Source organism: Salmo salar, chromosome 11 (assembly GCF_965601325.2).
Source record: "Salmo salar chromosome 11, fSalSal1, whole genome shotgun sequence".
Lineage (NCBI taxonomy): Eukaryota > Metazoa > Chordata > Actinopteri > Salmoniformes > Salmonidae > Salmo > Salmo salar.
This window is the reverse complement of record NC_138301.1, coordinates 41,462,704-41,487,556: the sequence shown is the minus strand read 5'-3', so window position 1 is coordinate 41,487,556 and position 24,853 is coordinate 41,462,704. Positions and strand designations below refer to the sequence as shown.

The following is a 24,853-nucleotide window of genomic DNA, read 5'->3' as shown; positions in this document are numbered from 1 at the left end:
TGGAAGCCATAGGAACTGCAATCTGGGCCCTAATAAATCAGGTTTCCCATAGAAAAGCATTGGAAAACGATGCGATGATCGGTCGGGGAGCCTTGGTCTTGTTGCTCAAAGCTCCAAGTCTGTGTACTTGGTGGAAAGCATCCTTGTTTACAGTCTCTATAGGAAGTTTCAAGGCGGATTGCATAAATTCTCTGGTTGCGCCCTCTGGATTATTGGATGCGTCCTCAGGAATCCAAGAAAAAAATAGATTTTCACGCATGCTATGACTTTGTATGTCTAGTAGTGACTCTTTCATCACCCTGTTTCCCCTGAGTAGACAATCCATGTTGGAATCGTGGATTTTTACCTTGGCTGTGAGTGTCTTGTTTTCTCTTTGGAGCGTGAGAATTTCACTCTGCCTGAACTCCAAACTCCCCCTCAGCCCTGCTACCTCCTCACACAACTTTTCCAGTGTTGCATGGATTCCAGCCAGAGCACTAGCCTCTACGTCAATGGTAAGTAAATTGTCCGTGTCTGTAGATTAACCTGTTTTTCTTTTTTTGTCGGGTTAAAGTTATTTTGTGAGGTGGTCGGATCTTTCCATGAAGGAGTATGTTGTTCCTCCATAGCGTAAAGCTGTTGGTACTCATCGATTTCCCTCAGGATCTCCTTAGTATCCAGATTGGCTCTTTACTGCAACCAGTTGTTTTATGAAAAGATAACAATGAGTCTTTCCCACGACGACGACAGGTGTTTGTAGTACAGCCAGCTAGCACTCGCGGAATCCACGCAAAAAAAGGAACACAAACTTAGCGTAACGGCTAACCTCGTCGTGGAATCCTTGGCAACAAAACTTTAGTTCGGATTAAAATCGATTTAATGAAGATGTTTTAAAGTAAACAACAATGCAAGTGTAGACAGTACAATGTGCTGTTGCGCGCTCTGATGACGTATGACAAAAAAGGCTGTCAGGCTGTTGAGTGTTAATCTTCACATGTATACTGCTCAAAAAAATAAAGTGAACACTTAAACAACACAATGTAACTCCAAGTCAATCACACTTCTGTGAAATCAAACTGTCCACTTAGGAAGCAACACTGATTGACAATAAATTTCACATGCTGTTGTGCAAATGGAATAGACAACAGGTGGAAATTATAGGCAATTAGCAAGACACCCCCAATAAAGGAGTGGTTCTGCAGGTGGGGACCACAGACCACTTCTCAGTTCCTATGCTTCCTGGCTGATGTTTTGGTCACTTTTGAATGCTGGCGGTGCTTTCACTCTAGTGGTAGCATGAGACGGAGTCTACAACCCACACAAGTGGCTCAGGTAGTGCAGCTCATCCAGGATGGCACATCAATGCGAACTGTGGCAAGAAGGTTTGCTGTGTCTGTCAGCGTAGTGTCCAGAGCATGGAGGCGCTACCAGGAGACAGGCCAGTACATCAGGAGACGTGGAGGAGGTCGTAGGAGGGCAACAACCCAGCAGCAGGACCGCTACCTCCGCCTTTGTGCAAGGAGGAGCAGGAGGAGCACTGCCAGAGCACTGCAAAATGACCTCCAGCAGGCCATAAATGTGCAAGTGTCTGCTCAAACAGTCAGAAACAGACTCCATGAGGGTGGTATGAGGGCCTGACGTCCACAGGTGGGGGTTGTGCTTACAGCCCAACACCATGCAGGACGTTTGGCATTTGCCAGAGAACACCAAGATTGGCAAATTCGCCACTGGCGCCCTGTGCTCTTCACAGATGAAAGCAGGTTCACACTGAGCACGTGAAGTGGGGGCCTGAGGGCACTCATGCTGCATGAGGCAAATGGTGGTCACACCAGATACTGACTGGTTTTCTGATCCACGCCACTATCTTTTTTTTAAGGTATATGTGACCAACAGATGCATATCTGTATTCCCAGTCATGTGAAATGCATAGATTAGGGCCTAATGAATTTATTTAAATTGACTGATTTCCTTATATGAACTGATTTCCATAGAAACTGCCAGAGGTCCGGACAACAGGCACTCCGATTTGACACACTGAATTGTATCAGAGAAGTAGTTGGTGAACCAGGCGAGGCAGTCGTTTGAGAAACCAAGGCTGTTGAGTCTGCCGATAAGAATGTGGTGATTGACAGAGTCGAAAGCCTTGGCAAGGTCGATGAATACAGCTGCGCAGTAATGTCTCTTATCGATGGCGTTTATGATATCGTTTAGGACCTTGAGCATGGCTGAGGTGCACCCATGACCAGCTCTGAAACCAGATTGCATAGCGGAGAAGGTACGGTGGGATTCGAAATGGTCGGTAATCTGTTTGTTAACTTGGCTTTCGAAGGGTTGCTAGAGACGCGACTCTGTATTTATGGACACGACTCAGTCGTTCAGTCTTTTTGTTCTGTATCTATGGATGCGACCCAGTCATTCGTTCTAAATGTTCCATTGCCATACTGGCTAGCAACATTCTTATCCCTTGCTTGCCAGCTAGCCAACTACGGCTAATTTCCAGTCACGTCAAAAAGCCAGAATAACAGCAAAATAGCTGTATTTGCATTTTTACATTTTAGTCATTTAGCAGACGCTCTTATCCAGAGCGACTTACAGTAGTGAATGCATACATTTTTATTTTATTTTTCCCTGTGCTGGCCCCCCGTGGGAATCGAACCCACAACCCTGGCGTTGCAAACACCATGCTCTACCAATTGAGCTACAGGGAAGACTGCATTTGTTTACGTTTGCATTTGTTTAAGCTGTTTTCTTGTGACATTTATTTGAATACATCAATAACAGTGAGCTAACGAGGCGCGATTTCGGCAGTCATAGAACATGTGCTCACTCGTCAGGACACTGTTGTTCAGAGGAGCTAGCCAACAACACATCTACAGTAGCACAATCGCTGGAAAGACTTCAAATTAGCTGCAGTTTGTTTTTTACCTTTTTTCAATTGACCTTTTTTTGTATATATTCCATAAAAATGATGCTAGCTGATTCATTTCGACTGGCTGAGAAACATTGCCTGCCTGTCTGTCTTGTCCCGACTCCCTACATGTTCATTACTATGGGCCAGCAGGAGATCGAATTTGAATATTGAAACAATATTGCAAATGTCGGCGAGACAGACAGTAAAACGGAATGTTAGTCTAAAAGAAATGTGAGATAATGTCTAGATGCTTTTTATATTGAAGTTTATAAGTAGCCTGCCTGGGCTGATGAGACAGTGGATTGTCCAGTCAGATGGAACAGAGTAAATAGTCATTTTAATGTCATAGATTTAGCCGGTGGCAACTTGTGGAATGCGGTTTTAACCAATCAGCATCCAGGATTAGACACACCCATTTTCAATAATATGTTAATAACCATGCAACTTTAATGTAATAATTTGTCCCATACTTGTCTCCTAGATGCTCTTAAGCTCTTTTTCTATTCATCTATCCTTAATTCACAGAGATAGGAACAAAGAGATTGCATACGTTGATTAATTAAAGTCAGTAGCTAATGGCGAATGTGCAGAATTCGGATACGACGTCATTGTTTTATGATGTACATTTTATAATGTACATTTGACGTCATCCTCTGAGTTTGTAAACTACGGCGCGCCACATGGTTCACTATGCCAATAAATCAACACTATCTACTTTTTCAGTTTTTCAAATTGCCAGCATCTTGAAGCTAAAATTGTGATACTGTATATTTGTGCTAGTGAACATAGAAAAGGGTAACAGAGAGCAATGTACAATACGGCGAACTTAGCAAAAGTTTGTTGTAAGTGCATGGGGGCCGCCATTTTTATGGACCTCAGCTATTGTTTGACCATGTGTATAATTATATAATGAATGAAACCTCATGGTTATATGATTATTGTTTATATAAATATAATGTGCATGGATTTGGGTCATTGTGATTTGTGTTTATTAAGGATCCCCATTAGCTCATGCCAAGGCAGCAGCTACTCTTCCTGGTGTCCAAACACATTAAAGCACTTACATTACATATAAAACAAAAGATAAAACAGTACATCATATAACATTATTACACCACTACATATCTACAATACAAAATGTACAATACCACCATACAACAAAATGTGTGTGTCTCTTCACAGTCCCTGATGTTCCATAAGGTGTATTTTTACCTCTTTTTTTTTTTTTTTTTACATCTGATTCTATTGCTTGCATCAGTTACCTGATGTGGAATAGAGTTCCATGTAGTCATGGCTCTATGTAGAACTGTGCGCCTCCCATAGTCTGTTTTGGACTTGGGGATTGTGAAGAGACCTCTGGTGGCATGTCTTGTGGGGTATGCATGGGTGTCTGAGCTGTGTGCTAGTAGTTTAAATAGACAGCTCGGTACATTCAGCTTGTCAACACTTCTTACAAAAACAAGTAGTGATGACGTCAATCTCTCTTCAACTTTGAGCCATGAGAGATTGACATGCATATAATTAAAGTTAGCTCTCTCTCTGTGTACTTTCAAGGGCCAGCCATGCTGCCCTGACCACACTACTGAACAGTAGTCTCGGTGTGACAAAACTAAGGCCTGTAGGACCTGCCTTGTTGATAGTGTTGTTAAGAAGGCAGCGCAGCGCTTTATTATGGACAGACTTCTCCCCATCTAAGCTACTGTTGTATCAATATGTTTTGACCTTGACAGTTTAAAATTTGGGCTTACTCCAAGCGGTTTAGTCACCTCAACTTGCTCAATGTCCACATTATTCATTATGAGATGTAGTTGAGGTTTAGGGTTTAGTGAATGATTTGTCCCAAATTCAATACTTGTAGTTTTGGAAATATTTAGGACTATTTAGGACTAACTTATGCCTTGCCATCCATTCTGAAACAAACTGCAGCTCTTTGTTAAGTGTTGCAGTCATTTCAGTTGCTGTAATAGCTGACATGTATAGTGTTGAGTCATCCGCATACATAGACACACTGGCTTTACTCAATGTCATTAGTAAAGATTGAAAAAATAAGGGGCCTAAACAGCTATCCTGGGGAATTCCTGATTCTACCTGGATTATGTTGGAGAGGCTTCCATTAAAGTACACCCTCTGTTCTGTTAGACAAGTAAGTCTTTATCCACAATATAGCAGACAATTAAGCCATAACACATATGTTTTTCCAGCAGCAGACTATGATCGATAATGTATTGCTACCACTGTATCATCCAAGGTATTGTGTCTGCCAACGCCCCTGGGATAATGTACATTTGACGCAGCATTGTGACAACTCATTGTCACAATGGTAGGGATTAATTGAGCTGGTCTTGGGTCATTGAAAAGTCATTGCTTAACGCAGCCTTGAAATGCGTGGACAGAGTCCAGGAGCCAAGATGATTCCTGTAGAGTATCTTCTGTTTCCAGAAGGTGTCAAAGTTATCTATAAAACCGATTCCAACAGAGCTACAGTAATCTTTTAGCCAGATGTGTAATGCCAGTAGCCTGCTGACTCTTTCACACCCGGGACCCAACGATGGTACCGGACCAGAAATGACAGGACTCTTTTGAAATCTTTCAATGCTAGAATAATTTTTTTTTTAAATTCATGTTTAGAAATTCTGCGCTAGCCCTCCTGATGTCGTTTGACCCCATGTTGACTATTACAGCGTCAGCTCCCAGCATCTGTCGTAGAATGGTCGGAAGCAGCCTTGTAATGTCCTGTACACGTGCTCCTGGGTAGCACAGAGGTTTTTTTGCTCTGGGAACCGAGATGTTTCTCACCATAGAGCTGCCGATGATGACAGCTGGTGACACAGCCGGGGAGGTCCGGCCGTTCTTTCTCCTCGAGTGGAGGTCAGGGTAGGATGAGGAGGGCAGGTGAGATGGGAGGGGATGTAGTTTCCAGTACAGGTTGGTTGAAAGCCGAGAGCGTGGTAAGCACTACTCCAGGACACGGAGAGTCAAAAAGAGTAAATCCAAGTGCAGTTCAAGTTTGGCAGTAGTCCAAAAACATCCAAGGTACATTGTCAAGTAGAAGGACGAAAGCAGCAGTAGGCAGGTGTCTACTCAGATAATGCCCCAGTGCAGAGTAGGTGCCCAGATATATCCAAATAGGCCTCAAAAGTTTCAGCAGACCTGTTTTGTATGTCTCCCTGAAAACTCTGTATGCAATATTGCACTATTGTCCAATGTGTTCACAGACAGATGAAACAAAGGTAAAGTCCACAGTAGATAGTGTGGTTCTGTTGTCTGATGATTTATGTCCTTATGTAGGAGGTAATCTGAAACAAAATATCCACAGGGAAGTGTTATTAATCTGGCTTTAAAGCTGCAATATGTAACTTTTTGGGCGACCTGACCAAATTCACCGTGCCTGAGGAAAAGTTGATAAGTATATAACAGTGTTTGTCATGTTGAAGTGTACTGTGTCAATGTTTGAATCATGTGATGTTTTTATCGTTTTTAGTCAGATCATGGGACTAGGGATGAACATTTCTGGTCATGGCTCACAACACCATTATCCCAGAAACCGTAGACCCACTTCAATTTGCATACCGCACCAACAGATCCACAGCTGATGCAATCTCTTTTGCACTCCACACTGTCCTTTCACACCTGGACAAAAGGAACACCTATGTGAGAATGCTATTCATTGACTACAGCTCAGCGTTCAACATCATAGTGCCCTCAAAGCTCATCACTAATTTAAGGGTCCTGGGACCAAACACCTCCCTCTGCAACTGGAGCCTGGATATCCTGAAGGGTCGCCCCCAGGTGGTAAGGGTAGGTAACAACACATCCGCCACGCTGATCCTCAACACGGGGGGCCCTCGGGTGGATGCTCAGGCCCCTCCTGTACTCCCTGTTCACTCATGACTGCACGGCCAGTCACGACTCCAACACCATCATTAAGTTTGCTGATGACACAACAGTGGTAGGTTTTACAGCTGCACCATCGAGAGCATCCTGACAGGTTGCATCACTGACTGGTATGGCAACTGCTCGGCCTTCGACTGCAAGGCACTACAGAAGGTAGTGCGTACGGCCCAGCACATCATCAGGGCCAAGCTTCCTGCCATCCAGGACCTCTATACCAGGCGGTGTCAGAGGAAGGCCATAAATTGTCAAAGACTGCAGCCACCCTAGTCATAGACTTTTCTCTCTGCTAATGCACGGAAAGCGGTACCGGAGCACCAAGTCTAGGTCCAAGAGGCTCCTAAATAGCTTCTACCCCCAAGCCATAAGACTCCTGAACAGCTAATCAAATGGCTACCCAGACTACTTGCATCTACCTACATGTGCATATTACCTCAATTACCTCGACACCTTTGCCCCCGCACATTGACTCTGTACCGGTACCCCTGTATATAGCCTCCACATTGACTCTGTACCGGTACCCCTGTATATAGCCTCCACATTGACTCTGTACCGGTACCCCCTATATATAGCCTCCACATTGACTCTGCACCGGTACCCCCTGTATATAGCCCTGCTATTGTTATCTACTGCTGCTCTTTAATTATTTATTATTCTTATCTCTGACTTTTTGGGGGTATTTTCTTAACTGCATTATTGGTTAAGGGCTTGTAAGTAAGCACTTCACTGTAAGGTCATATGTATTCGGCACATGTGACAAATAACATTTGATTTGATTTGAAATGAGCTGAAGCTGAGATGTTGATTATTTTGCCTGTGGTACAATGAGTCTCAACAGGCTCTGCTCACTTGGTTGTCAATGGTATAATTATCGCTGTGTGCCCGTTCACTGGAATGCAGGTGCTGCTTCTGAACAGTTCTTAAATCCTGTACATACAATTCTATTCTGGTTCAACAGCCATGTGTATGACTGTGACGAGTCTTTAGAAGCCTGTCACGTGACGCGAGGCTAATACATTCTACGGTGTTTTAACAGCTCTTCCTCTGTGTGGGTGAGGGCTGCACTGACAACGATACCAACGCTCTCCACCACACCCACATCGTCATGGCCTTCCTGACCGCATTCCTCTTCGCCACACACCTACCAGAGCGCCTGGCCCCCGGCAGCTTCGACTACATAGGTCAAAGTGCATGGGCTATCTGGAAAGGCTGCTTGTTTGATACATTCAGAATGATTTGTCACTGTACTGTGCAAGACTTGTTGCAATACAGTGGATACTGATCAACACTGGCTTGACATTAGTGGTATGACATATGTAGCATTAAAACAACATAGTAGTCTTTATATCACTGCCTCTGGGTCTCACCGTGCCTTCCTGTTTCCCCCTTATGCTGTGGAGGCCAGTTCTTCTGTGGCTGGCCAGTTACAGTTCTCCTCCTTGAGTTCTGCTTCGTACCTTTCCTGTACCACTACTACTGTAGGTATTTAACCACAGTCCTTTTGCACCCTCTGCAGGTCACAGCCACCAACTGTTCCACGTGTTCGGCATAATCGGCACTCATTTCCAGATGGAGGCCATTGAGCAGGACATGGTGACGCGACGCCCGTGGCTCCTCACGTACTCTCTGCCCATCACCTTCACCAACACACTGGGGGCGGCACTGCTGAGTGTAACCCTCAGCCTTGGCATCATCTTCCTCTTTAGTCTGCCTCTGCTCTGGTCAGCCACCCGGGGAGAACACACTGAGAAGAAGACACAGTCACATCCAATAGCCAAGGGCTGCCAGTACCACTAGCACTAGCCATTAGCCACATGCTAATGACAATGTATACGGGATGTAATGCCAGGACTGTAGATTTGATTCACAGGGCCACACTCACGTAAAATGTATACAAGCATGAATGTAAGTCACTTTGGATAAGAGTGTCTGCTAAATGGCATATATTTATATTATATTACTATTATTAAACTGGACACTGTGGTGGGGTGGGCCTGGGAGAAGAGGTGAACAAGTGAAGTGACCCACTATGACTTCTTGGTGTTGGATACAGGTGAAGTCATGACAAGATACAATGCTGAAGGGAAGGGGCAATGAAATGTTCTTCACATTATGTCAGCATGGATGAATAAACTGGTAGCTGAGCAAGAGCTCCAGATATACTACAATGAGGGACAGACAGTGGTACCTCTGGTAGTATTACATTGACTATAGAACTAGTACACAGTACTAAACACATAGGCCTTGCTTTTGTTCTCTGATTTACCAACGCTACTGAGGAGCAGGAAGAGACTGGAGCAGTGGGAAGTCAAACTGTATATGAAGAATCAATCCACTGATGAGCAGGAAGAGACTGGAGCAGTGGGAAGTCAAACTGTATATGAAGAATCAATCCACTGAGGAGCAGGAAGAGACTGGAGCAGTGGGAAGTCAAACTGTATATGAAGAATCAATCCACTGAGGAGCAGGAAGAGACTGGAGCAGTGGGAAGTCAAACTGTATATGAAGAATCAATCCACTGAGGAGCAGGAAGAGACTGGAGCAGTGGGAAGTCAAACTGTATATGAAGAATCAATCCACTGAGGAGCAGGAAGAGACTGGAGCAGTCAAACTGTTTATGACGAATCAATCCACTGAATGTTACATGAAGAGGAATTCTCATTATTGCTTCAATTTCGTTTTCTTCCTTTTTAAACATTATTTGTACACAAAATATATTGATCATCTGATCATTTCTAAACACAAATAATGGATATGTATTACAAACACACAGTATATCACCTCACGGATATTATATCCACAGTCTAAGGCCTTGTTTCCCAAACTAGGGGTGGCTTGATTTAAAGATCGGGTTGTGAGAGACTTTGTGGTAAACGGCCCTGCGCAAGTGGAAAAAAGTAAAGAAAGATTGTCATCAATGTTTCTGCAGCTGAGCTATTTCTGGATTTTAAAGATTTAACATCTGAGGAGCTACACAGATTACTGACTCGTGCGTTCCCACTCTCTCAGGCCCTAGAGCCTGAACAGGGGATTTGAGGTTTCAAATGACTGAAGGAGCGGGGAATATATATACAATTGAAGTCAGAAGTTTACATACACCTTAGCCAAATACATTTAAACTCAGTTTTTCGCAATTCCTGACATTTAATCCTAGTAAAAAGTCCCTGTCTTAGGTCAGTTAGGATCACCACTTTATTTTAAGAATGTGAAATGTCAGAATAACAGTAGAGAGAATGATTCATTTCCGCTTTTATTTCTTTCATCACATTCCCAGAGGGTAAGAAGTTTACATACAGTGAGGGAAAAAAGTATTTGATCCCCTGCTGATTTTGTACGTTTGCCCACTGACAAAGAAATGATCAGTCTATAATTTTAATGGTAGGTTTATTTGAACAGTGAGACAGAATAACAACAAAAAAAATCCAGAAAAACGCATGGCAAAAATGTTATAAATTGATTTGCATTTTAATGAGGGAAATAAGTATTTGACCCCCTCTCAATCAGAAAGATTTCTGGCTCCCAGGTGTCTTTTATACAGGCAATGAGCTGAGATTAGGAGCACACTCTTAAAGGGAGTGCTCCTAATCTCAGCTTGTTACCTGTATAAAAGACACCTGTCCACAGAAGCAATCAATCAATCAGATTCCAAACTCTCCACCATGGCCAAGACCAAAGAGCTCTCCAAGGATGTCAGGGACAAGATTGTAGACATACACAAGGCTGGAATGGTTACAAGACCATCGCCAAGCAGCTTGGTGAGAAGGTGACCACAGTTGGTGCGATTATTCGCAAATGGAAGAAACATAAAAGAACTGTCAATCTCCCTCGGCCTGGGGCTCCATGCAAGATCTCACCTCGTGGAGTTGCAATGATCATGAGAACGGTGACGAATCAGCACAGAACTACACGGGTGGATATTGTCAATGATCTCAAGGCAGCTGGGACCATAGTCACCAAGAAAACAATTGGTAACTCACTACGCAGTGAAGGACTGAAATCCTGCAGCACCCGCAAGGTCCCCCTGCTCAAGAAAGCACATATACATGCCCGTCTGAAGTTTGCCAATGAACATCTGAATGATTCAGAGGACAACTGGTAAAAGTGTTGTGGTCAGATGAGACCAAAATGGAGCATCTCCTCCTGAGATGTGTGCAAACCTGGTGGCCAACTACAAGAAACGTCTGACCTCTGTGATTGCCAACAAGGGTTTTGCCACCAAGCACTAACTCATGTTTTGCAGAGAGGTCAAATACTTATTTCCCTCATTAAAATGCAAATCTTTTTCTAACATTTTTGACATGCGTTTTTTTTTTTTGTTATTCTGTCTCTCACTGTTCAAATAAACCTACCATTAAAATTATAGACTGATCATTTCTTTGTCAGTGGGCAAACGTACAAAATCAGCAGGGGATCAAATACTTTTTTCCCTCACTGTACACAAATACTATCAGTATTTGGTAGCATTGCCTTTAAATTGTTTAACTTGGGTCAAACGTTTCGGGTAGCCTTCCACAAGCTTCCCACAATAAGTTGGGTGAATTTTGGCCCATTCCTCCTTGACAGAGCTGGTGTAACTGAGTCAGGTTTGTAGGCCTCCTTGCTCGCACACGCTTTTTCAGTTCTGCCCACAAATTTTCTATAGGATTGAGGTCAGGGCTTTGAGCTGGCCACTCCAATACCTTGACTTTGTTGTCCTTAAGACATTTTGCCACAACTTTGGAAGTATGCTTGGGGTCATTGTCCATTTGGAAGACCCATTTGCGACCAAGCTTTAACTTCCTGACTGATGTCTTGAGATGTTGCTTCAATATATCCACATAATTCTCCTCCTCATGATGCCATCTATTTTGTGAAGTGCACCAGTCCCTCCTACAGCAAAGCACCCCCACAACATGATGCTGCCACCCCCGTGTTTCACAGTTGGGATGGTGTTCTTCAGCTTGCAAGCCTCCCCCTGTTTCCTCCAAACATAACGATGGTCATTATGGCCAAACCGTTCTCTTTTTGTTTCATCAGACCAGAGGACATTTCTCCAAAAAGTACGATCTTTGTCCCCATGTGCAGTTGCAATCCGTAGTCTGGCTTTTTTATGGTGGTTTTGGAGCAGTGGCTTCTTCCTTGCTGAGCGGCCTTTCAGGTTATGTCGATATAGGACTGATTTTACTGTGGATATAGATACTTGTGTACCTGTTTCCTCCAGCATCTTCACAAGGTCCTTTGCTGTTGTTCTGGGATTGATTTGCCCTTTTCGCACCAAAGTGCGTGGATCTTTAGGAGACAGAACGCGTCTCCTTCCTGAACGGTATGACGGCTGCGTGGTCCCATGGTGTTTATACTTGCGTACTATTGTTTGTACAGATAAACGTGGTGCCTTCAGGCATTTGGAAATTGCTCCCAAAAATGAACCAGACTTGTGGAAGTCTACAATGTTTTTCTGAGGTCTTGGCTGATTTCTTTGGATTTTCCCATGATGTCAAGCAAAGAGACACTGAGTTTGAAGATAGGCCTTGAAATACATCCGCAGGTACACCTCCAATTGAATCAAACGATGTCAATTAGCCTATCCGAAGCTTCTAAAGCCATGACATAATTTTCTGGAATTTTCCAAGCTGTTTAAAGGCACAGTCAACTTAGTGCATGTAGCCTTCCGACACACTGGAATTGTGATACAGTGAATTATAAGTGAAATAATCTGTCTGTAAACAATTGTTGGAAAAATGACTTGTGTCATGCACAAAGTAGATGTCCTAACCCACTCTACAATGGGATAGTTTGTTAACAAGACATTTGTGGAGTGGTTGAAAAACAAGTTTTAATGATTTCAACCTAAGTGTATGTAAACTTCTGACTTGAACTGTATAATAGACCTTTTGTGTGTAGTTCACTAATAAATCCGAAGAAGACGAAGGAAGTAACAAACCGGAGCGAATTTTGACCCTGGTGAGGAGAACTATCCATCAAGAAAATAGGTCTTGTTGACATCAGTTCTGTGACACCATTAGAAGGGCGACACCTGTGGGAAAAGTGTGGGGGATGATCAAGTGGAGGGAGTGGTATTATCCAGTGTTGACGAGTGGGGGAGGACATGGCAGTAACAGATGAGGAGAAGGCAGAGATGAAGGCCAAAGCAGTTGTCCAAGTGCATAGCTTGGCTAATCTGTCAGAGTAGGTGCAGAGGGGGAGAGAGAGAGAGAGAGAACGAGAAAGGAGCACCCTAGAGTGCTGGATATGAGGGAGGATGTCAATTATCCATTGAACGCACCATTTATCATGGTTTGATGAAGAGGCAAGGCTGGGTTAACTTCAGCAGGGAAAGATGAGGTGTATTATGTCATGTTGGCTCATCTTAGTGATGAGGCACTGGATAAGGTGTTGGTGTTGTACAACAGAGTGTGGGAGGAGGGGAAACTACCAGGCAGCTGAAAGGAGGTAGTAGTGAGACCAATCCGGAAGCCAGGGAAGGACCCAACGAATCCATCAATCTATGACCAATATCTTTAACATCACATGTATGTAAGATTATGGAATGCATGTGTCAGCAGTGTCCAGAAATCCCCAAAACGACTCTGTGATGGTCAGATCTGTGGCGATATTATTTGCATCCCTTATCACTCTCACATAGCGATAAACTTGGCTTAACTGGTCTACTTTGGATACATCCGGTATGGTGTCCATAATAATAGAAACAAAAATGGGCTTCCTGCATCTCTCCCTGAATGTCACACTTCACTCACTCGACTAAGATATAAATCAGCTAATTTTGGATAATGACTGAGATAGTTAACGGATCCTGCGGAGCGTTCTAAAAGTTATTTCAGAACTGGGTCGTAAAATGACAGCAGTTCAATTATACTGAGAAAATTCCCACTGTTGACATGCCCCAGCTTTTCACGGTGCCCTCTGAACACCAAATTACATGATGCAAGTGTGAGAGTTACATTAACTATGCGCTCCAACAACTGTCGCCAGAAATTTAAAAAGGCCGTCTGTCCCACTTCCACCTGTTTCCTCAGCCGCCATGATTCTAGCCTCGCCCTGCTCCTCTTCCTCCCCGCCCGGCCCGGGGATAGCATGTCCGGCCTGGCTTGTGCTCAGGGTCGTATCCGCCGATTCCTGACAACCTGTATCCTCCTCTCTCAAAGTTGCTTCTCTTGGCACGATGGAATAGCTTGGCCTTGGCTCACTTGACCCGCTAAAAGCTGCTGCTGGCGATGATAAACCTACATCTTTTTCTGGTCCCGCTACATTGCTTCTGCTAGCAATGTCTGAACTTGAACTGCATTTGAAAAAGGAATCTAATTTAACTAATTTTGATATCTCCTTTGCGTTTTCATTTTTGGCCTTCCTCTTTTGGGCTCCACTTTTGTGTTGATACATTGCTGATTTTTGAATCTGTAATTTTCTATTCTCGACATTCTCTCTTATTTTTTTTTGTTGGCCGTTGTCTCTTGATAGCTAGCTCAACTGTTGCTTAAAATAATGACAGAAACAACAACGCTTTGGAGAGTATTTGCACAATGAATCCCAGAATACATGTCATTATCTTAACATGGTATTGAAATTATTGAATAGTATGATTTATTTAGCTAATTAATTTGATTTATTGTCATCAATACACAAAAATATCATGCTTTTGTAGTGGCAAAAAAAACATTTTGTTGGTGAAACCATCAGTGGGATCATTTATCATATAGCCTACATTAAAGATCTTCTTGTCAAATTGTAAATGTGATGGACCCGCGTCAACAATTAATGCTTGGGCATGGTGGGGTGGTATTCAAATTACATAGGGGGCCCATCACCGGGCCCAGAGGAGGCTATTTTTTTAAAGACGAAGGCTGGAACACAGCTGGTTGAATAAAACTCTAAATGGGATAGGAAAGCATCCAACAGGAGAGTGTGAATATTGCCAGGAAACAGAGACAGTGGAGCATGTACTGGCACAGTGTGGTCAGTATCAGAGGGAAAGAGAGAGACTGAGATCCAGTTTGAGGGAGAAGGGGATACAGGAAATGAGTTTAAAGAGGATACTGAGTAGAACGTCATTAGATACAGTCCCAAATGTTTTCTTATCTTCTTTTTAAAGGAAAACGGGACTGGCAGGCAGGATTTACAATAGTTTCTCTGTCTTCGGCCCACACTCCAGTACAGTAGGTGGCGGTAATGCACCATAAGGTTGGATGCCAACCGCCGATTAACCACACCAAAGAAGAAAAATAAGGAGGGAATTTTCGTCGAAGGACTGGAGGACATCGGGAAGAGAATGCAACCTGCGGTACGGAAACGTCAAAGCGATGCACCCCGGTCGTCAACAAACCCCAGGTTTGAACAGTTTGCTTGTGATTAACTGTTTATATCATCGGCAAGTATTTCATGTTCCCATCTAGCGGGCCAGTGGTTGGAAGGCACCGTGCACGTCGAAAGAGTCGCCCTGATAAGCCGAAGTGTCTCAGGCGTTTGTCTATCAACGAAACGTAAACAATAAAGACGAGGCTACTGTTAGCGGACTGAACTCCACCCCATGTTTTAGGAAGTTGATCAACTTTACCAACAGAGTGGAGCCGAGACCAGGCTTTGTGGAATCTAGCGCCGACTACATCGATTCGCCCATGGTCAATACTTGTAAAATGTAAATTATGAAACGCCTCACTTGTACTTATGTTTGTCCTCAGTAGTTGCATATCTTTCTTTGCTTACTGAAATCTATATCGTTACTGTTTCAATAATAGTTAATTCAAATACAACCACCGCATGTTTGCTCATTGCTGTAAGACAGGGTTCTCCAACTAATAGCGTTTTGGCCCACGTGTGGTTTTATTTGTTCCAAAAGCTTCGAGTGCTTTTAAACATGAGTACAAGGTGGGCGTTTCATAATTTAAATTATTCGAAGTATTGACCTTGGGCGAATTGATGTAGTCAGAGCTAGATTCCACAAAGCCTGGTCTCGGCTCCACTCTGTTGAAGTTATTCAGAAACTTCCTGCACCGTGGAGTTTAGTCCGCTAGGCTACTGTCAGACCGTGTCAGTAGAAAATATACTGTAAAGGCATATCAGTCTGCCACTCAAAACTGCCCCTTATTTTCTAAACTAGGTTAGTTATTGCCTGTGTTTGCTGGCTGAAGTTCTTCTTGCCTTGTAATGTGCTCATGGTCAGTGTAATGTGACCAAGGACAGGGAAGTAATGCTTTCAAATGATGTTGGCTGTGAAGGTTGTCAAGCACAGCTATACAATACAGTGAATCTTGTCTTTTATGATGCCCATTATTTGCAGAGAGTTAATAACAGATGGGTCCTGTACAAGGAATGCATTGGACTGTGTATCCACCGTGGCAAACAGCCCACTGAATAACATGCATCTTATTTCTTTACATGTCCTCCTTCTATTTCCCCCACTGGCGTTATTAACCTCGGAGGTAGATCAAGGCCAACAACAGTAATAGTGATGAATAATATAGTAGGCTACATGAACAGAAAGATAATGATTATTTATGTGTTTTCATATAGGTGTAGGCCTACCACAGCACTGTTGTTCCTACATATTGGCTAACGTCTTGTTCATACATTGTCATTCTGTATAATGTTGTTTTGGAGTTGGAGGGAATTCATACTTCATAATGTGTCTTTCTCTAAAGCCAACCAGGGTCCAAGCCAAAAGGGTCATCAATGAAGAGGCCACAGTTCCACTTTGACCTGTGGTTCTATCTCACAGTGCAAAACTGGGTACTGGACTTTGGAAGGCCCATTGTAATGGTATGGACAACCTGCTGAGAGATTCCATACCAGGACAGCTTGAGAAAATGTGGGTATCTCAGGTTGTTCTGGCAATTGGGCTCCCGGGTGGCGCAGCGGTCTAATGCACTGCATCTCAGTGCAAGAGGTGTCACTACAGACCCTGGTTCGATTCCAGGCTGTATCACAACCAGCCGTGATTGGGAGTCCCATAGGGCAGCGCACAATTGGCCCAGTGTCGTCCGGGTTAGGGGAGGGTTTGGCTGGGGTAGGCCGTCATTGTAAATAAGAATTTGTTCTTAACTGACTTGCTTAGTTAAATAAAGGTTACATAAAAAATTGAAATTCTTACAAGGAAACTTCATTGGGGTAAAGGATATTTGACATATTTTTTTACATTTGTATTACAAACCATTTTTGAGGAAATCATGATGAAAGTGGCCATTTTAGACTACCTCATATCCCAAAGAGGAATAGACCTACCACATAGAGTATGTGACTCCATAACAATGCAATACATCTTGAAGGAAGTGATTGATGACACAAATCCATGATCGATGACTTTAGTCAACCATAGAAGGCTCATGTAGAGGGGTATTTGAACAGGCTGTTGCACATTTCCACTCCCCGCCTGTTCAATGTGTTGGAAGTGCAGGTTAACTTTGTGTTGGTCTTTGTTAACGAAGTCATTTAGATTCCATGACTTGTCTTAACTGTCATAACAAATCATAATGAATGAACACAAACAAACATTATTTGATGACACTCTAATAGGTTGATAAATGTTGTCTGGCACAAACCATACCCTTCATTCTCATGTTTGGCCACGCCATTTTGAACTATTGTAACAAACAAGCTATTTAATACAAAATGTAAGCCCTTTTTAGACCTATACATGCCTGCTGTTATGTAGTTTGGGTGAAATTATCCAACCATTATGTAGATAGTATGTTGAATATAATAATAAACTACATTGATCAATCTGACTGTAATATTATGTGAATAAATACAACAGGACCTGTACATCTCTGGATAAACCTAGTGAAGGCAGCGAGCCTTGAATTACGTCTGAATAGAATTAACATGTCTCTAACTTGCACCGTTATAAAATTATTAAGAGACTTGTTACAAATGGCTTATCCTGGTAACCAATGTTCTAGCAGTCATTTATTGAGGCAAGCAGATCAGAGATGTCAAGGTGGTATCCAAGAATGTGTAGTGTAATAAACAACTATCGATAGACATAAATTATAAGCGTATAGTCAATTAATCTGTAGAAAGAGGACTCAATTTACTAATTTCAACTAATATCATTTTAGTCACAAAATAATTAACAGAAGAAAAAGTGTACATGATACATTACAGAATACTCAGAGTAAATGAATGTCACCAATAGGCTTAACGTAGTTACACCCGTCTTCAGTTCAGAATCATCTCTAAAAGAAAAAGCAGTGCGCGACACAGCAGCTTGCTAGCAGGTTCTCAAACTGTCAAATTCAAGCAGAAACTCATCCCCAACCTGAATTAACATTTCTTTACACTTTGCAATCAAAAGCAAAAGACAGGAAAACACAACCAGATTTTAATCTAATCAGCTGAATTTAAATGGTAGGAGCCCACCCCTGTGTCGCTGCTCTTTGAACTATCCACAATCCAACTAACAAGATATCAGTTTCCCTGTAACAATAAATCCATACCACTTACAGTACAATAAAACATATTCAAATTCGTTGCGCTTTATGAACTCTTGAAACATTCCAAACATGACAATTTAATTCACACAGTAACATTAATTTAGTCTATGGAAGTTTCATCAGTTTTCCCATCTCTCCTGGCGTCTCCCAGCACTACCATGGGAACGTCTCTCCCCGGAGAAAACCACAGAGAAGGTGTGTTTGACCTCTGTGATAGCCCACAGGTGGTCAGTCATCCAAACAATGTCATGAATCATGATTGAGTCTTCAAGCTGGGCCTCAGCGCCAGCAAGTCGCTAGTCTCGAGTAGATCACCATCTCTCATTCTTCCACTACAGTAAGACCCTATGATCCGTGAACCGTGCAGTCATACTCCTTAGTGTGTGGAGTAGGGAATTTCCAGGGACCTCACAATATGTCATTATCACCATGTTTAGTTGCCGATACGACATGTATTGCGATTCTCACGGTTTTGCTATTTGATACACTGTCTGCTACGGAGAGATAAGAGAGAGCATGGGGAAATTAGTTTTTAATCAGTCATGGAAAAAAGTGCTGAAAACATGTTGGCTCACTGTTTAAAAAGATGGAGAACAAGCTATAGGATGAGTTTTGGTGAGTTTGATATAAAAAAAAAAAAATCTATACTTGTAATCAAAGTATCGATATGATATCGCCCACAATAATAATGCGATATGGAACTATAGATTTTTATTTTTTATAGCCCCTATCACTAATATGGAATATGTTTAAGTTCTGAAATTCAATTTGTCACATTCATTTATTCAACATAAAACTCATAAGTACCCTTTTTGATTTTCCTAATTTTAAGACATTGGTTGGAACAATATACTCTATAAGTACATCACATTTCCAGAGTTGGTTGTCTGCTAATTCTGAAGTTACGATGCATTTTATTACCACCACCAACAGAGTGAATGGGAAAATGGATTCAAATGGAACTCCCTCTGCTGGTGATTTGCTGAATGTGCAATCCTAAAGGAGGGCTATGATTTATAAATGTATAAATGGGTCATATCTTCTAAAGTACCAGAGAGCCACTCTAGAAATTTGACCAGTTTTAAGACTATATTGTTCTAAACAATGTAAAAAAAAAAAAAATTGCTACATCAAAAAAGGTACTTTGAGATATTAATGTTTTATGTTGAATAAATGAATGTTCAAGACATATTCCATATTTTCAAGCACACTATAAGGCAGGCCTGGGCAACTCCAGTCCTCTGGGGCCTGGTTGGTGGCACACTTTTCCCCCATCCCTAGTAAACACAGTTGATTTAAACTAATTGCATTCTAAGCTGAAGATCATGATTAGTTGATTGGAGTCAGGTGTGTTAGCTGGGACTGGGGCAAAGTGTGCCACCAATCAGGCCCCAGAGGACTGGAGTTGCCCAGGCCTGCAATAAGGTGTACAATGACACTGAGATGTCTGTATCACGTACTGTTCATGGATCAGAGGTTCTTACAGGAGACACTGTGAACAGGATTTTAAAAGAAAAAAAAACATTGTGTTGCAAGTGTAAAAAGCATGTCAATCATATTTCCTTCCAGTTAAGTTTCTATGTGAGAATTGCCATAACAATCCGTGATACCCAAAATATTTCCGGCCTGTCCTGGTGTGGAACCACCCTGCTACAATAATATATTTGAGTAAATAACAAAGTGTATCAGACAAATAGCCTAGTTATATCAGCATTCAAGTCTATGCTATGAATGCAACCCTGTGCTGTATCCATGATTTAATTCAGATCATTCTCCCTCTGGAGTGGTTCCCCCTGAACAAGCCCAGTGCTGGAGACTACTTTCACATGGCCTACAATGTCATCACGCCATTCCTACTGCTCAAGGTGGGTGGCTGTCTGGAACCACCCAACACAAACTGCAACGCTGGTTGATACCGTTAGTTCACAGTCACAGTCGCCCTATAAGAAGCTACAGTGATAATCAAATGTGGCCAAAATAATCACTTTTCAATATGTAATGAATTAATCCGATTCATTTGTGATGCTCACATGCTATACTAAGCGCGTGTGTGTGCATGCATACTGACTGTGTGTGTTTACATGCCTGTTAGTGTGTGTGTGTGTGTTAACATGTGTGTGTGTTTACATGCCTGTTAATGTGTGTGTGTGTTAACATGCCTGTGTGTGTGTGTGTGTGTGTGTGTGTGTGTGTGTGTGTGTGTGTGTGTGTGTGTTTACATGCGTGTGTGTGTGTGTGTTTACATGCCTGTTAGTGTGTGTGTGTTTACATGCCTGTTAGTGTGTGTGTGTTTACATGCCTGTTAGTGTGTGTGTGTTTACATGCCTCTTAATGTGTGTGTGTGTTTACATGCCTGTTAATGTGTGTGTGTTTACATGCCTCTTAATGTGTGTGTGTGTTTACATGCCTGTTAGTGTGTGTGTGTTTACATGCCTCTTAATGTGTGTGTGTGTTTACATGCCTGTTAATGTGTGTGTGTTTACATGCCTGTTAATGTGTGTGTGTGTGTGTGTGTGTGTGTGTGTGTGTGTGTGTGTGTGTGTGTGTGTGTGTGTGTGTGTGTGTGTGTGTGTGTTTACATGCCTGTTAATGTGTGTGTGTGTGTGTGTGTGTGTGTGTGTGTGTGTGTGTGTGTGTGTGTGTGTGTGTGTGTGTGTGTGTGTGTGTGTGTGTGTGTGTGTGTGTGTGTGTTTACATGCGTGTGTGTGTGTGTGTTTACATGCCTGTTAGTGTGTGTGTGTTTACATGCCTGTTAGTGTGTGTGTGTTTACATGCCTGTTAGTGTGTGTGTGTTTACATGCCTCTTAATGTGTGTGTGTGTTTACATGCCTGTTAATGTGTGTGTGTTTACATGCCTCTTAATGTGTGTGTGTGTTTACATGCCTGTTAGTGTGTGTGTGTTTACATGCCTCTTAATGTGTGTGTGTGTTTACATGCCTGTTAATGTGTGTGTGTTTACATGCCTGTTAATGTGTGTGTGTTTACATGCCTGTTAATGTGTGTGTGTTTACATGCCTGTTAATGTGTGTGTGTGTGTGTGTGTGTGTGTGTGTGTGTGTGTGTGTGTGTGTTTACATGTGTGTGTGTGTTTACATGCGTGTGTGTGTGTGTGTGTGTGTGTGTTTACATGCCTGTGTGTGTGTGTTTACATGCCTGTTAATGTGTGTGTGTTTACATGCCTCTTAATGTGTGTGTGTTTACATGCCTGTTAATGTGTGTGTGTTTACATGCCTGTTAATGTGTGTGTGTGTGTGTGTGTGTGTGTGTGTGTGTGTGTGTGTGTTTACATGCCTGTTAATGTGTGTGTGTGTGTTTACATGCCTGTTAATGTGTGTGTGTGTGTTTACGTGCCTGTTAATGTGTGTGTGTGTGTTTACGTGCCTGTTAATGTGTGTGTGTGTGTGTTTACGTGCCTGTTAATGTGTGTGTGCTCTCGTCTCTCCGAGCAGCTGATTGAGCGGAGTCCCAGGGCCCTGCCTCGCTCCGCTGTGTACCTGAGCATCATCACCTTTGTGATGGGCGCCAGCATCCACCTGGTGGGCGACTCCATCAACCATCGTCTGCTGCTGAGTGGTTACCAGCTCCACCTGTCTGTCAGAGAGAACCCCATCATCAAAGACCTCAAACCTGCTACACTGGTAGGCTACACCTTTTTATTAGATAAGATATTCTTTGTTAGTCCATACGGGATGGAAACGTCTTCTGCTTTTCACCCAACTCCTTCTGATACAATATGACCAAATTACGCAAGATTATAGTTCTGGGTTAACCGAGATGAATGAATGGATGGTGCCTGGTAGAGCTGAAATGTATGCTGTTTTATATCAACCAACAACAAACATGCTGTTGATATTGTTTGAACATGTTTCTTATTTTATTTGTTTTAGATTGATTCGTTTGAGCTTCTTTATTTTTATGATGAACAACTGGGACATTTGATGTGGTATGTGGTAATCACTTTTAATGGAATTTTCTCTTCTGCTGAACTGTCATAACATGCTATTGGTTGATAATATAACTTAGATGAAAACTTTTTCAAGTGGTTGAACAATGACTGTTTTTCAAATTGAGTTGCTTTGATATATTTTTGTCTGTATATCTAAAAATCGAATGAAATGTTATTGTTCGGGTACACATACGTTGCAGATGTTATTGTGGGTTTAGCAAAAAGCTTATGTTCAGTGCATTAATACCGAACAATACAAAACAATAAGCAAATGCAAGTCCAAAAAATTTCAATAAAGGAATTAAGAAATATTAGAACAAGCAATATCAGAGTCCGGAATATAAATATGTATGTATATGATAGTATGGATAGACAATGACAGTATGTGACTAGAAAATGTGTGTACAGCAGTAGTTATATAGGATGAGTCTTGACTAGAATACACTATATACAGTATGTAAACATTATTAAAGTGACCAGTGTTCAGTATTTGCAATGAGTTTGTAATGAGTTGACATGAACTCGTTTTCAACTGAGTTCTCTCCTCTCGTCCTCCAGGTATATTCCTTTCTTCATCATCCTCTTCCTCTACTTCACTGGCTGCTTTACTCACGTCAAAGAGGAGAAGACGATGCCCCTGTCTGGTTGGCTGCTACTCGGACCCAGTGCCCTCTACTATTGGTCAATCCCCTCATTACTTCCTTCTTTTGACTTGAGAAAAGTTTTCTGAGCAAAGATTTGTAAAACCATTTTTTTATTAGACCTATAAGACTGTAAAAACACCAGCAATTCACCTCCAAGTGATTTTAATTTTGGAAATCTGTAGCAAGATATATGTGATCGTATACAAATGTAAGCAAGTTTTGAAATGATTGTTTTAGTCATATCTGTTTGGGCTTCTTGCAATCAATTTGCAGTCTACAAATGATTAGTAATTATGTTCCGGCCCTCTGACCATCTGCTCAAGAAAAAATTTGCCCGCGGCTGAATCTAGTTGATGATCACTGTCATAGAGGTTTGCTGAATTCTAATTGATAAATGTACTCCATTGTGTGATTAATGTACTCTGATTTATGTCGTACTGAAAGTACCTGAAGTATGGGACGTTTCACTGTGTGAAGCATGGCTCCACTCTTAGGTATTTCCTTCTAGAAAGTGAAAGTATCTTGACTGCAGGTCTCACTTATGCCCCTCTCTCACACCCTCTCAGGTACTTGGTCACAGAGGGTCAGATCTTCCAACTCTTCCTCCTCACCTTCCTAGCTATGGTAGCCATGGTGATCCACCAGCGGCATAAGGGCTCTGTCCCAGACGCCAATGGCCTCTTTCTGTTTGCCAGCTTCTCTGTCACCATGTGCCTGGTGGCCGTGTGGGTGGCCTGGCTGTGGAGCGACCCGGTGCTGCGTAAGAAATACCCCGGTCACCTGTACGTCCCCGAGCCCTGGTCCTACTACACATTACACGTTAAGGACAGCCACTGATAGGAGTGACAACAGGTGAGTGTCCAGTATGATGCTAGTTTGTGTTAGCCTGGGCCAGTATGATAATGCTAGTTTGTGTTTGCCTGGGAGCCAGTATGATAATGCTAGTTTGTGTTAGCCTGGGCCAGTATGATAATGCTAGTTTGTGTTAGCCTGGGAGCCAGTATGATAATGCTAGTTTGTGTTTGCCTGGGAGCCAGTATGATAATGCTAGTTTGTGTTAGCCTGGGTACCAGTATGATAATACTAGTTTGTGTTAGTTAGCCTGGGTGCCAGTATGATGATGCTAGTTTGTGTTAACAATTAGTTACCCAGGTTAGGTTTGCATGGAGTAAGGAAAGTTATTATGAGCCATCCTCCCATCACCAGCCTCCTGTGGAATGGACTAATTCTGACTGAATGGATTCCATCAATATCTTGCATTTCTGTAGAATTGACAGGTCTGAAACTTTCCTGCTCCAGATAAAGGGTCTATCTGCTCCGCTCCCGAATGTCAGAATGACATCATCAGCAAGTGCCACATGGAGTGTGGATCGAGCACAGTGTTGTGCTGCATTCTGGGAAAGGCCCCTCTTTTCTACAGTTGCACCCCACCACTCCCCCAACCCCGTCCACATGACAATGACCATCTTACAGTATGCAATGTTACAGTATTCATTTAAAATAAGCCAAACTTTGAAATGAACTCAAAGAAAGGTCAGTGTTGGATGTACTTGAACATCATTGTATTGCTTCAAGTAAGTTGTTTGAAAATGTTCATATCAGATCTTTTTAGTAATAAATGTTTCTTACTCCACTTTGTGTATATTGTTTATGAACTTTGAAGACATGCTTAACTGTACTTGCATATACTGTATAACAGACATCATCAGGGTTTATGTCTCCTATAGCAGTCTCCTAAGTCATATGTCTCCTATAGCAGATTTACATTTGACATTTTAGTCATTTAGCCGATGCTCTTACCCAGAGCGACTTACAGTAGTGAGAGCATACATTTTAATATTTATTTCTTACTGGTCCCCCATGGGAATTGAACCCACAACCCTGGCACTGCAAGCACCATGCTCTAAGCACCTTGCTCTACCAACTGAGCGGAATACAGAGTACACGCCAGATGTAGTGGGGTATACACATACCAAATTATTAGTACATGGCTGGATTGATAGGCAATGACCTCTAGTGGTAATGTTATATATTGCAGCTACCTCAGGAAACGTATATA

The 24,853-nt window shown here is 42.3% G+C and overlaps 2 protein-coding genes across 3 annotated transcripts; both read left to right on the top strand.

Annotated features, from left to right (window-relative positions):
• Window positions 1-7,823: 7,823 nt before the first annotated feature.
• Window positions 7,824-8,644, top strand: LOC106593271 (membrane progestin receptor gamma-B). The gene is made up of 2 exons (XM_014184609.3): window positions 7,824-7,962; window positions 8,298-8,644. Exons 1-2 carry the CDS (start codon window positions 7,887-7,889, stop codon window positions 8,576-8,578), a joined length of 357 nt encoding a protein of 118 aa, XP_014040084.2. The 5' UTR covers window positions 7,824-7,886; the 3' UTR covers window positions 8,579-8,644.
• Window positions 8,645-14,951: 6,307 nt separating this feature from the next.
• Window positions 14,952-24,427, top strand: LOC106586614 (ceroid-lipofuscinosis neuronal protein 6). 2 transcript variants are annotated; one of them, XM_045689550.2, is made up of 8 exons: window positions 14,952-15,103; window positions 16,414-16,531; window positions 19,971-20,069; window positions 21,654-21,842; window positions 22,092-22,147; window positions 22,709-22,831; window positions 23,361-23,646; window positions 24,063-24,427. In XM_045689550.2, the coding sequence occupies exons 1-7, from the start codon at window positions 15,045-15,047 to the stop codon at window positions 23,629-23,631; spliced, it is 915 nt and encodes a 304-aa protein (XP_045545506.1). In that variant the 5' UTR covers window positions 14,952-15,044; the 3' UTR covers window positions 23,632-23,646; window positions 24,063-24,427. The 2 variants fall into 2 exon arrangements, with proteins under 2 accessions (XP_045545506.1, XP_045545507.1); XM_045689551.1 differs by lacking the exon at window positions 14,952-15,103 and having other exon boundaries at window positions 16,414-16,580.
• Window positions 24,428-24,853: the final 426 nt, after the last annotated feature.

Coding starts and splice junctions, on each gene's coding strand:
- LOC106593271 (XM_014184609.3), top strand. CDS start 7,887: ATGGCCTTCCTGACCGCATTCCTCTTCGCCACACACCTACCAGAGCGC. Junction 7,963..8,297: donor CGGCAGCTTCGACTACATAG/GTCAAAGTGCAT, acceptor CACCCTCTGCAG/GTCACAGCCACCAACTGTTC.
- LOC106586614 (XM_045689550.2), top strand. CDS start 15,045: ATGCAACCTGCGGTACGGAAACGTCAAAGCGATGCACCCCGGTCGTCA. Junction 15,104..16,413: donor CGGTCGTCAACAAACCCCAG/GTTTGAACAGTT, acceptor CTTTCTCTAAAG/CCAACCAGGGTCCAAGCCAA. Junction 22,832..23,360: donor CCCAGTGCCCTCTACTATTG/GTCAATCCCCTC, acceptor ACACCCTCTCAG/GTACTTGGTCACAGAGGGTC.